At 38.4% G+C, this 13507-nt stretch overlaps 2 protein-coding genes across 2 annotated transcripts; one reads left to right on the top strand and one right to left on the bottom strand.

Moving 5' to 3' along the window:
• Positions 1-3413: 3413 nt before the first annotated feature.
• Positions 3414-4913, top strand: CTRU02_203942 (transposase; the record flags this gene model as incomplete). Its single annotated transcript, XM_070204289.1, has 2 exons — positions 3414-3795; positions 3856-4913. The coding sequence occupies 2 exons, from the start codon at positions 3414-3416 to the stop codon at positions 4911-4913; spliced, it is 1440 nt and encodes a 479-aa protein (XP_070062052.1).
• Positions 4914-11829: 6916 nt separating this feature from the next.
• On the bottom strand, positions 11830-13416 carry CTRU02_203941 (uncharacterized protein; the record flags this gene model as incomplete). The annotated part of the gene is made up of 5 exons (XM_070204288.1): positions 11830-12389; positions 12445-12515; positions 12570-12687; positions 12740-13097; positions 13231-13416. The coding sequence occupies 5 exons, from the start codon at positions 13414-13416 to the stop codon at positions 11830-11832; spliced, it is 1293 nt and encodes a 430-aa protein (XP_070062051.1).
• Between the last annotated feature and the right edge of the window lie 91 nt (positions 13417-13507).

The raw sequence follows: 13507 nt of genomic DNA, 5'->3' as shown, positions 1-13507 counted from the left end.
CTATATTCTATAACCGAGAGATATTATGCTACCGAGACGTAGACCTATAGCTCTCGGCGATCGAAGCTAAGATCGTTAATCCTTACGCTCGAGACAAGGTCTTTAGAGAATAGCAAAGCCTACTTAGAAGTAAAATACTTAGCTAGTAGGAATATTACCTTAAGCTTGTAGAAAAGAACTAGTATAAAGCCTAGGGATAGTTCGGCTTATAAAAGGGACTAAGAGCCTGATTTAAGCTAACCTAGATAGAAGTAATCTAATAGGTAGTATCTAACAAGTTTATTATAAAAAAGATCGGTAGTAATAAGGATATCCGATTATTCGCCTAAGACTATTTTAAATATAGCAAAGCATAGTTAGGATCGTTAACGCCTTAGTAGTAACTACTTACGATATTTTATAACGCTCTAGACCTATCTTTATAACGATTTCTTTACGAACTAATACTTAATAATACGGTTAAGAGCTATCTTAGACTTGCTAAGGAAAAACGCAAAGTTATTCAAAGATACTTATAAACCCTAATCAAGGTTCTTTATATAACCGCCTTAGATAGTAAGGATAACGCTTTATAAAGAGAACTACGCCTAGCCTAGAATAATAGGAACTAAGAGAAACGCGATTTTCCCTAGCTATAACGTAACTAGCCTTAATAGCAATAAAAGAAAACGCAACCTAACTAGAAATAATAAAACTAGAAAGACTATAAACTTTAGAACGTATAGTAGAAGTTCCTAAACTTAAGGCGATTCGCTTAGTATAACCGTCTAGGTTAACTACTTAACGATACTAAGTTTATATAAGAAGATAAATCGGACGAAGATATAATTAATTACCTCGTCGATTATAAGTATATCTTCGAAGACGTTATAAAAGTTCTAATAGCATAACTATAAGAGGAAGAGGTAGCTTATATAGGATAGACTAGTAACGTTGCCTTCCGCGCCTATAAGGCAACTACTCCTAAGGTAGAGATCCCTCCCCTATCTCCTTAAATATAAGAGGAAGTAATAGTAGTTACGACGGCATATTAAACAAAGCCCTAGACGGAGCCGCCTAGCGACTTTGCTAGAATAGCCGTAAAAAACTACGAAATTAGAAAGTTATTAAAGTTAATACTAAGCTAAATTATTAACGCTTAGACGAAACCGAATAAGTATAGCATGCCTTCGAAAAGAATATACCTTCGACTTTACGTTAAAGCCGACGATAATAGCAAACTAGACGAAGTATATATCGATATAGAAGCCTTAACTATACTAGTTAAAAAGTCTTAGGTTATACGATTTGCTTATAAATCGTCTTTTTAAGCAATCGAACTAAGGAAAATAAATACTATAGATTCTACCTTCTAAGTTATAAAAGAAGTAATATTTAACTTCTACGTCTTTAGTAAAATAAGTAAGATAGACGTAAACGTATATATTATTATTATAGTAAGGGTTATTAATATACTTAGAGTAAACCTATTACTTAGTACCCTTTTCTATAAGGAATATAGTCTCGTTATAGACTTTAATAAGTCTATTATTAAGTTTCGATCTATATTTAATATAGAGGCGCTTGTTAAGTATCGACGGCAGACGCTACCTACTAGGCGCGTAGACAACGCCTACATAGTAACAATTCTACGGAAGAGTCAAGTCTTCGTCCCGGGACGATATAGCCCTCTACTAAGGGATAGTAACGACGGGAGCAAGACCTAGCACTTCTACCTAATACATAAGGCAGCGATCTATAGTACGGTAGACCTCGCGACCCTAGCGTTATTTCTTATCTATAATAAAGGAAATTTAGAAATACGAATCCCTAAAGGCTACCGTATCGGTTACCTTACGAAATAACTACTAAGGGATACGAGTATCCTGCTTAGTAACCTCGAAGCTAAAAATAAGTAGGATAATATAATATTTAACATAACTAACGAGGAAAGTACCTTAGAAGGAAGTATTAAACTATAGATAGACGAGATACTAGACTACGGAATTTCTAAACTAAATAACGTACTAGTAATTCTTAGCAAGCACAGCGTCGAGATATATAACTTTGATAAGGAATTTATATAATAACTATAAAAAATCCTTGATAAGTATGATATCTATTATAATAAAAGTATTATACTACTCCCTGACGAGGAATATATACAAATCAACCTTATTAATAGATAGTAAAACTAAAAAACTAATATAAAGGTTTATCTACTTAGTCTTAAAGACCTTACGGTTTTAGATAAAACCTATAGCTAACTTTATACCGAGGGAAAGATAGATTAGGCTAATAGCAAGCTAATCCCGATTACCTATCTTCTTTTTATCATATAGCGATAAACGGAGACTATAAGAAAACCTAGAATAGTCGTAAACTTACGCCTACTTAACCGCCTAGCAGTCTTAGACGTTTACCCCTTACTAGACTAAGATAATATAATAAACGCGATTCGTAGTAAGAAAAGAATAACCTTCTTTAACGCTACTAGGTTTTTTTACTAACTACCTATCTACTCGAAATACTATAATAAGATAGTAGTAATAAGTCTTCGTAATATCGAGATCTCGAATATAATACTTATAAGATTTAAGAACTCGCCGGCTTACGCTTAACGATTTATAGATCGTATCTTCTAAGATTATAAATACTTTATTTATATATATATCGATAATATCGTAATTTTTAATAATACTAACAAAAACTACCTTAAGCATATTAAAATAATCCTTAACATAATTAATAATAATAAGCTTAATATAATAACGAAAAAGTTATTTACTAGTTTCCTTTTTATAAAACTTCTTAGCTATATTATAAACGGATAAGGGATATATAGAACGGACGATCGAATCGCTATATTTAAGAATCTTAGGTTCTTAAAAAACCTTAGCAATCTCGAGAAATACTTTAGAATAGCAGGATAGCTTCGAAAAGACATTCTATAATACGACGTAATTATAGCCCCCCTTAACGAAAGGAAAACTAAGCTAGCCGCGATCCTATATAAGGAGGACTAGTTACTAACAAGCCTTAATAAGGCTATAAAAACTAAACGGTTTTAATATACGACTTTCAAGCTAACGCTAGAAGAAATAGAAGCATAGGAAACGTTATAAAAGAATCTCTACGACTAGGTTGTAAGATATTATTATAACTTAGAAAAACCTTTAACGTACATGATAAGCGAGTGAGACAGACAAGCGAGTGAGACAGTAAACCGCGACCGTCGCACCTTGACGCGACCGGCACCTTTTCCTCTACAATAAATCATGGAATCAGCTAGTATTGAAAGAAGGTTACAAATTGCCCTTCAAGCAATGAGAAATGACCCAAAACTTAGTGCTCGGGCCGCAGGTGCACTCTATACAGTCAGTCACGCAACATTAAGCCGGCGACTAAAGGGAATAGTCTCACGACGCGACAGCATGCCTAATTCACGGAATTTATCAGATTTAGAAGAGAAGACAATAGTTGAGTATATTCTCGACCTAGATGCGCGATCATTTCCTCCCCGGCTGAGTGGTGTGGAAGAAATGGCCAATCGACTTCTCGCAGAGCGCGACGCGCCTCCAGTTGGGAAGCGCTGGGCTTCTAATTTCGTCAAGCGACAACCACAGCTTAGGACGCGTTTCTTTCGCAAGTATGACTATAAGAGAGCTCAATGCGAAGATCCAGAGGTGATTCGTGGCTGGTTTTCGCTTGTGAAGAATACAATTGCGAAGTATGGTATTGCTAATGCTGATATCTACAACTTTGATGAGACCGGCTTTATGATGGGCGTTATTGCTTCTGGAATGGTTGTTACAAGTGCTGAAAGGCGTTCAAATACGAAGATGACACAGCCTGGCAATAGGGAATAGGTTACAGTTATCCAGGCTATTAATTCCCAAGGGGAGAGCATCCCGCCATACATCATCGTTGCAGGCCAGTATCACCTCTCAAGCTGGTATACAGAAACCTCTCTTCCGGGCGATTGGGCTATTGCAACGTCTGAAAATGGATGGACAACAAACGAGAGAGGTATTGACTGGATCAGACACTTCGACATTTATACAAAACCACGTACGTCTGGGAAATATCGCCTCCTCGTTGTTGATGGTCATGAAAGTCACCACTCCGCAGCCTTCGAGCTCTTTTGTCAAGAAAACAACATTATTACACTGTGCATGCCGGCTCACTCGTCTCATCTACTTCAACCCTTAGATGTTGGTTGTTTTCAGCCGTTAAAGAATGCCTACGGTCGGCAAATTGAGAATAAGATGCGGCGAGGCACAACCCATATCTCGAAGGAAGATTTCTTTGCAGCATTTCACGAAGCTTTTAAGCAGTCTTTTACGAGGAAAAATATCCAGGGAGGTTTCCGAGGAGCTGGACTTGTCCCTTTGAATGCAGAAAGTGTTCTCTCAAAGCTGGATGTAAAGTTCCGAACGCCAACGCCTGAGGAGGGGGTCCCTCAGACACCAGACCCTTGGATCTCTAGGACGCCGAGCAACCCAAGCGAAGCAAGATCACAGTCTACTTTTATTAAGAGTCGAATCTCACGCCACCGAAGCAGCTCTCCAGCATCAATTTATAGTGCTGTGAGTAAGCTAGCCAGAGGGACAGAAGGACTAGGGCATCGGGTAGCATTACTAGAGTCAGAGGTTCAAATCCTTCGAGAGGAGAATGCAATATTAAGTCGGCGTCGAAGGGCTAAGAAAACACGTCTACAGAAAGGAGGAAGTCTTACTATATCTACTGGAGAGGATATACAGTCGCAAAGAGAGGCAGACACGCAACTACAAGAGGAAACGCGACGGAGTAGTGGTCGCAAAGTGAGGTCTGAGACGACTCATCGTCGGTGTGGCGTATGCGGGAATACAGGCCACAACGCGAGAACATGTCAATTTATTGAGGAAACATCCGAAGAACAGGAATCCGAGTAGTATTAATCAATCTAAGATTTCTTGTTATAGATTTCGATATTATTGTCGCGAAGGTCTGGTTTACTGTCTCACTCGCTTGTCTGTCTCACTCGCTTATCATGTACGTTATTCTTTAAGATCGATACTTATAAAGGAGGATTTAGGCTTATAGTATTCTAGATAGATATTACCTAGGACGGCATAGGAATTCTTAGAAAAGATATCTTATAAAAGTATATCTAACTAATACTATTTCTCTTAAAAGTAATATCCTTAATAGAGAAGCAATACTTTATAACCAAGGCGGAGGTAGTAATAATAATATAGGTAGTAAAGAAACTTAGGAAACTAATATAATTAAATAAGAACTTAATATAGATCCTTATAGACTATATAGCTATAAAAGGAATTCTTACTTATACGTTATTAAGAACGATAGATCTTAATAAAGCAAATCTTCGGTTAGTAAGTATTACTAACTACCTTTCTTAATTTAACTTTAATATTACCTACGTCCTAGGGAAACTTAACGTTATACCTAACGCTTTCTCGCGTCTACCGTTACTAGTAGTAATAAGTAAAGTAAACCTATTCGAAGAAAGTAATATACTTATAGATATCTACGACGATAAGAATATCGTAGCTTTTAACTTAGAAGACGACAAACGGCTAGGAAAACTAGGCAGGTTTATAATTAGGATAAGCAAAGACTTTACTAAAACTATTGTTAAAAATTATAAAGCCGACCTAAAGTATAGAAAACTTATCTAGCAATTTATAAGATAACGAGAAAATAGTAATAAGTAGTAGTTACTTAAGGAGGTAGACGATAAGGAAAATCGCGCTTAGAACGAAAGGCGTATACCGATTCGTCGTCGAATCTCCCTATAGTAACTATCAAAGATAAGCTTCTTATTTTACTATATATATAATAAGATAAAAAGGCTATATATCTTATATAAAGCCGTCGTAAAAGTTCTTAGCCTTACCTATAATTAAAAGCATTATTTCGGCATAGACCGTATACTAGCAAAGCTAGCTAGCTTCTAAATACGAAATAAGCAATCGGTAGTAAAGCGATATATCGCCTACTACCTAAGATATAAAGAAAACTAAGTCGACCGGTAGAAACCGCTAGGCAGCCTATAGCTAATTCTAGTTATAGGAATCCCCTTCGATATTATAATAATCGACTTCGTTACTAATTTACTAAAAGTAAAAGCATAAGGGAGTCTATAAGCATTACCTAGATTTAAATAGTTTAATATACTTACGCTTATAATAAATAAATTCTTAAAGAAGGTTATACTTCTACTAGGCTATACTACGTATAAGGTTAAGGAGTAGGTAATAGTCTTTATTAAAGCCTTCTAACTAGCTAACTAGAGACTTCTACGTCGTATTATTAGTAATAAAGACCCTAAGTTTATCTTAGCCGTCTAGACCGCGATATTCTATACTCTCGGAGTAAAACTACTCTTATCGATAGCCTACTACTTATAAACTAACGGCTAGAGTAAGAGAATAAACTAAATAGTAGAAATTACGATCCGATTTTAGCTTTTAAAATACTTAGAAACCTTATAGCTAGAGATTCTCCTAACGCTATAACATAACCTTAACAACTTATATACTATAACGATCGGGAGATCTCCTAATAAGGTTATATACGGATTTAAGCCTCGAAATACTCTCGACGTTATTATAGAAAAAGACGCTCTAACTAAGTCTATCGACGTTATAAAAAAGATATACTAAGACGAGGTAGTAGCTTTAATCGATATAGCAAACTTACTAAGAAAAGAATATTATAATAAAAAATACTTAAACGTTAGATTCTTTATTAGTAATAAGGTTTAGATAAGACTAAGGAAAAGCTTCTACTTACTTAGCTAACGCTATAATAAGTAGACGTTATAACGTATAAGCCTTTTTCGAATCGTTCGAATTATAAGCCTAATAGCTTACGAAGTCGACCTCCTAGCCTATTAGCAAATTTTTCTAATCCTATTAATAGTATAGCTATATAAGCTAGCTTAAGGAGACGACTTATTTAACTATAAACAATAGCTGCCTTAACCTATCAAGGTTAATAATAGCGAAGAATAGGAAATCGACTATATTATAAGCTATAGAATTAACTAGAGAAAACGCAAGCTAAGGATCGAATATCTTATTTACTAAAAAGGATTTATTATAAAGTTCGATACTTAAAAGCTTTATAAATTGCTTAAGACTAACATAGCAAAGCTTGTTAATAAGTATAAAGCAAGATATCTTATCGATATAAAGGTTATACTAACCTACTACCTTAAGCGATATTAATAACAAAATAACTAAAATAACGTCGCTATTCTATAATAAAATAGCTAATTCCTAATAAAGCGATATTAATAAGATTATTCCTTTTATTAACGTAATAAAATTTCGTATAAAATACTTATTCCTTCCTTTCGTAAGTACTTACTTTATAAGTAGCGAAAAACTCTGCCTTTTTACTTTTATTACTATTATTATAAAAGTAAACTTTTCCTACTATATAAATCCTACTTCTACCTATATAATAGAAAATTAATAAATCTCCTACTTTATAATATATTATAAACCTTTTTTATTCTTATTAAGACTTTTAACTTATTATTATTATATATCTTAATTACGAGATTCGATATTAAGAATGCGAAGATGTCTTCCTAACATACTTACTAAGATACCGACGAGATCGCTAAAACCCTTACTAGCTCCGTCGCAACCCTTAGAAGCGACGTAAGTAATAATAAGACCTAGACCGACGACGAAAACCTTAGAGACAACTTTAGCCTAGCTAATAAGGAACTTTATATCGTTAGCGAAAGCGCTACTAAGGAAATCATTATAGCTACTACTAAATATACTAATAACTAGCAAGATATTACTATATTCGACGCTAACAAGGCTAATAAGGCTTACGAAGCTTATGCTAAACCTACTAAGACGGTCGAGGAAGACTAGCCTAAGAAGACTAGTAAGGGCAAGGCTAAGAAGAAGGCTAAGAAAAGCAACCCTAAGCTAGTTAATAAATCTAGCAAGGAGGAGGAGTCTAACGCCTTAGCCGTTAAGGCTACTCCTACCTCTAAGGCTAAGAAGGCTAAGGCTAGTAAGAAGTCTAGCACCCCTAAGAAGAAGAAGTATACTACTACTAAGGTCGATAGCACCTAGGTCTAAGACGTTAAAAAGCATGCCTAGGACGCGTTCGCCTTCTACCTAGACGATATATTACTCGAGGAGATCGAGGCTTATCTTAACAACTTTACTAGCCTAGCTACCCTTTCTTCTAACCTATTTATTTGTCGCGTTTAGGATGCTTATAAATATACCTATACTACGTATAATAATAATGCTTTATATATAAAATACTTACTATCCTATGCTTAAGTTTTTATAACTATCTTTTATACTAGCGATAGTTAGGTTAATAGTATTATCGCAAGCTACCTTATTACTATTTACTAAGCTAACTTCCTCTTAGTTCCCTTATTTATAAATATTAGCTATATAACTACTACCGATATAACTACTTATAAGCAACTTAAGAATATAAAAAAGGCGTTTTAAGCTTTTAAAGGTAACGTTTACGGAATAAATAAGACGGTTACTAAGAATATAAAGAAAATCGTTAATAGCGTTAATAAGGAGATTATCCCTCGTTTTAACAAACTTAACGAGAAAGCTTAGTCTACCGTCGATATTGTAAGTATTAACGATCGCTTTAAAATACTCGAAGCGACTATTACTAATAAGGAAATAATCGTTATAAAGGTTAACTACGTTATCGCTATTAAAGATAACGAAATTATAGTCCTCCGCGGTAAGATCGTAAAACTATGCGAAGCTATTGCTAAGTTATAGAAGGGCGACAAGCGCGTCGCTACCGAGAACATCGCAAGCCCGGCTAAGCAAAGCCGCTTTAGTAATATGCTAGACTGCGATTAAGATAGGATTTTATCGTTAAGGTTATAATTCTTCGCGATAGATAAGTAATAGAAGGAATAAATTTATATAATTAGTTTTTATTTTACTATCGATCGGGACGATCGTCTTTTTTTAAGAAAGGTACTTATTATAGTTTTATAAATAGTTATCAAGGGTATATAATATTTTACGTACTAGCCGTACCTATATAAGAGACGCCCTCGATAGTATTATTATTAGTAAACTAACTTAATATAAGACTAACTACTTATACCTATATTTATTAATTTATCGTTATTTATTACTTTATAACCGTTTATTTAACTTCTATACTATTCTATTTATATCTCTATTCTTATTACGGTTCTAACCTCTGCTTGTTATAGCTACGTACTAGTAGGAAGAACTATAATAGTAAGTACTTAAATCTATTAAGTAAGTTAGTAAGGCTATATAAGTAGGGGGTAAGTAGTATATATAGCTAGTCGGTATATAGCTTAACTACTAAGTTATAATAAAGATAGTAGATATAGGTAGGATATAGTATAAAGCATATATTATTATAAGTAGCTATCTTATAGCCTTTCTTCTTTTTTAAAGCAAGAAGAGCTTAAGGAGGCTATTAGTATATAAGTAAGAGTTATAAAAACTTAGTAAGAATAGTAAGTATATATAGAAAGGGGGGGTGCTTACGGGAGGATCGACCTAGGGGGGGAGGGGGAGGCGGCGTAAAGGCGGCAGGGGGTATCTATAACTTATTAGCCCTTAAGCATAGGAGCGATCGCGTAGAATAAGCTTTACTATAGCATAAAGATTAATTAAAATTACTAAAATACTTAGATATTAGTAAAACCGACTAAGTAGCGTAAGTAAGGATAATAAGTAATATATATAAAATAATAATAAAAAAAAGAAGTATAAGTAATGCTTTTCTTACTAACTTATAAAGTTAGTAACTTGAAATTTAGTAGTATAATAATAATTACTTAACTTATAAAAATTATTATTATTAAGGGAAGAGAAAAGAAAAAAAAGAAAGTAAATAAAAAGTAAGTATAATAGTAAATAATTCTCGTAGGCTAGTAATAGCCTTAGGTAGCGTTATAAATAGACTAATTAAAAGCAAGGGATTATAAGTAAAGTTATCGTAAGTTACGTAGTAACGGAAAAGGATTACGAGAAAGGAAGGAACTAGCGTAAGCAGGAGGGTATAGAATACCGTAGTTGCTACTTATAAGCAAGGGGGGTAACCGGTACGGACGGCGCGCCTACGCAAGGCTCTCGAGACGAGAGCCTCGGGGAGGGAGCGTTATGTTAGGAAGCGATCTACGTACGGCGCCGGGGCCTACTTTCAGTATTAGTAAGGCAGGGAGTAAAAAGGAGATATTAGGGTTATAAGCGCGGGCGCCGCGAGTCGGCAGCGCACAAGCTAGGCACAAGAAGGGGAGTCGAGGGATGTAAGAGGGGGGGCAGATTTCAGCGTTAGCACCTACCCAGACCTACCTTGGCAATATAGTCCTATCGTCCTCACTCCGTCTATTCTACCATTGACAGTGACATCCGATCAACGAGACGTTGAGTAAAACAGCTGCACAAATCAAGTGGGACTCACACGTCAAATGAATATTCTGGAACGAGAAATAGAAGGCCCCGTTTGAGTTGAGACGACAAAAGTCAGTATCAGTACCAGCGTTGCGTCATATAATCCTCACAAGGCAACGTCCAAAGGTTTCACGTGTCGTTCAAATGCGCCACACCAACTCCCCTTGTGGTTTTTTTTTTTTTTTTTTTTTTTTTCCCTCGGTGAGATGATAAACCAGGGGGGGGCAAGGGAGGGGTGTTCGTTCGGTCAGCAAATCATCCCCCTGGTGCGACGCGCATATTACCCAAAGCGGCCATCTGTCAGGTTTTTCGCAAAACCAAAAAAGGCGCAACTTTGGTCCGGCAAATTTGCGGTCGACATGAGGATTATTTCACATGACTCTCTGCCACTGCTCGTCCCTAACATCAGCTCACGCACAAACAAGTCATGGAACCTAGTGTTCAGGTTCAGTGGTGGTTTCGATAAAAAAAGCCCGCCGGGGGGGATAGCGCATTGGCTATGATCGACATGCTCATAGCCACATTTGTCGCACTTTTTCACAGGCCCCCGACCTTGGATACCGGGACAGGGGGCTACATGTCACTCATTTGACGTGTCGCGTCATAATAGTTGGGCAGATAATGCCCTGTGTCATTGTTTTGGTTCTGTGCTCAGCCTCAAGTGGGCACGAAAAGGAAAAGAAAAAGAAAAAATATCACGGTTGCAATATTGGCGAATATGAGCGGGAGCTTATGTTGATCAAGATATTTCCAGTAACGACGGGACTGGATGATTAACTATGTACTGATTGGAAAACTTATTGCCCAATCGCAAAAGTAAATACACAATTTCGCTGCTAACCAAACAACGCGTGACATTGTACAGGGTTTTTTTTGTTTAAAAACTTCATTTCGCCAATTGTGGCTCCGTACCAAGGCGTCTCCCCTTCCCCATCCATCCCATCCACGAACTCCCGATGTTCTCCCTTCCTGGGAGAAGTCTATCGCCCCCACAAACTCTTCACTTTGGTTTGTGACCGTTGTGGTTGTGGTCTTGATGAGCCGTTGGTTGAGGCGTATACGTGCGTGCGTAGCAAAAGGCAGTATGGTCTGCCAAGCTGAGTCGGAGGGGCTGATATAGTGGCCCCATGGCATATGAAGTCCGCTTTATTAGCGAGACTTTGTTAAGGACCCTCAAAGGAAGAGATGAGATGGCGTAGGGTGGGTAAAAGTGTTGTTATAGGTAATGACGGTGGGGGGGTATTGTAATACACGCTTTCCTCTCAACCGAGGCGTCCTTTTCTGCTGTAAAGAGTTTCGAGTTCGTTCCGTCGTTGCATGGGGTGAAGGGGTTCCTCGGCATCTGCCTCGAATTCTCGCTCAAATTCTCAGTTCTTGACCTCTGCTAAGGAAATCGGCGAGGCGGTGGTGGTGAAAGTCCTTGCGCGGGGGCTGATTCGAGATCGACATCCAGATGAGAAACTGCAGATCGCGGTCCGTTGTCGTGTTCGAAATCTAGACTTTTGCCCGATTGTGAGCCGCTAGTCAAATCGGGTCCTTCGCTGCCGGATAACGGCCACATATCTGGTAAGGGGGCGGTTGGCGGGCGTGGCTTGTACTCGGTTTCCGATGGTGAAGAGGATGAACTGCTCTTTGGGTTCTTCCAGTAGATGTCGTCGTCGGTTGCTTCTTCGGGGATCTCGCGGAGGGCAATGCGCTCGTTGCCCTGCTTGTCGAGGCCGACGGTAAGGGGGCCGTTACCGTTGACAGTACCGGATATCCGCTTGTTGCTGCTCAGTTTGCTTCCAAAGGTCGTGCTGCGGCCGTCGACGGTGGACTCGAGCCTCTTTGACGTGAGAGAGGTGTGAATCTCGCGAAGGATTGGGCGAAGGATGGGGATGCACTGGACGATGATGGTGCCGGTGATTTCAGATGAGTACCAAATTTGAGACATGCCATTTCGGTCTGAAGAAAATGTCAGTAAACCCGGCCCAACGGTTCAGCAAGGGGGTAGACCTACAGATGTACCAGGGGTCACGATCATTACCCTCATCCTTCCAGCCTACTCTGATAGCCGCAACAATAGCAACGCTGTGATGGATTAGTCAATGCGGATGGTATAAGAGGCAAAGGAATTTTACTCACATCATTCCTAGACTCATGGTGATGCAGAGACCGACCTTCTCGGCGCGTCTCATTTCCAGGGATCGGGTAATGAGCCATGGAAAACTGGCGAAGATGAAATCCATGATAATGTTGTAAACTGAGGAATGCTGTTAGTTCAGTCTCCAACCTCATTCCCGAGCCAAACTCACCGTTGCCGCCCTCCTTGAAGTCGTCACGGAATTTTTTCTCGAGGCAAAAATCAAGGCGATAGTCGCCCTGGTTAGACTTTCCGCAGACGCTGCCCCATTGGATGAAGACTTTGGCGACCATGTAAATGTTCATGGTGACAATGCAGAACCACAAAATCCATCGCTGCCACTGGTTACTCATGCGAAGCAGCGTCACTCCGAAAGCCGTTTTGGTCCACGCCTGTCCGATCAAAGTGCCGCATGATGAGATGTTGATCAAGATGTGCATGCGGTCGTCCCATTTCTTCGTCGAGTCTTCGAGAACATAGCCGGTCGCAAACTCGTAAATAATCAAAATGTTGTTTGCTAATAAGATCGTCTAATTTTGGTGTTAGCGGAGTTGAGCCATTCGTGTTGTTGAATAAGTCGAGGTACTTCGCAGGCAATGCGATTGAACGAATGCTGGTTGTCGACGTCTAATGGGACGGGTTGGCTATGATTGACAAACTTACCCAGGATACAACAAGAATGTAATCATCGTACCACAGCCCGTGCCTCCTTGTCACTTTGCACCAGAGCCGCAGGGCCAAAAACAAAGTGGCTCCAGCAAATAGTGACCATAATCCAGCGTTCAGCTCGACAAATGGGTTGACAAAGGTGTGAACCTCGTCGTCGTGGTTCCGCACTTCGGTACTCATTATCACATTCTGGGCCTGGCGTGAGCCGCTGTCGAATGGGTTGAACGGCTGGCGATGGTCGAGTATCGACGGAGACGGACGGGCACACACG

This window comes from Colletotrichum truncatum (assembly GCF_014235925.2).
Source record: "Colletotrichum truncatum strain CMES1059 chromosome Unknown Contig_0002, whole genome shotgun sequence".
NCBI classification, from domain to species: domain Eukaryota; kingdom Fungi; phylum Ascomycota; class Sordariomycetes; order Glomerellales; family Glomerellaceae; genus Colletotrichum; species Colletotrichum truncatum.
This window is presented reverse-complemented; position numbering and strand designations above follow the sequence as displayed.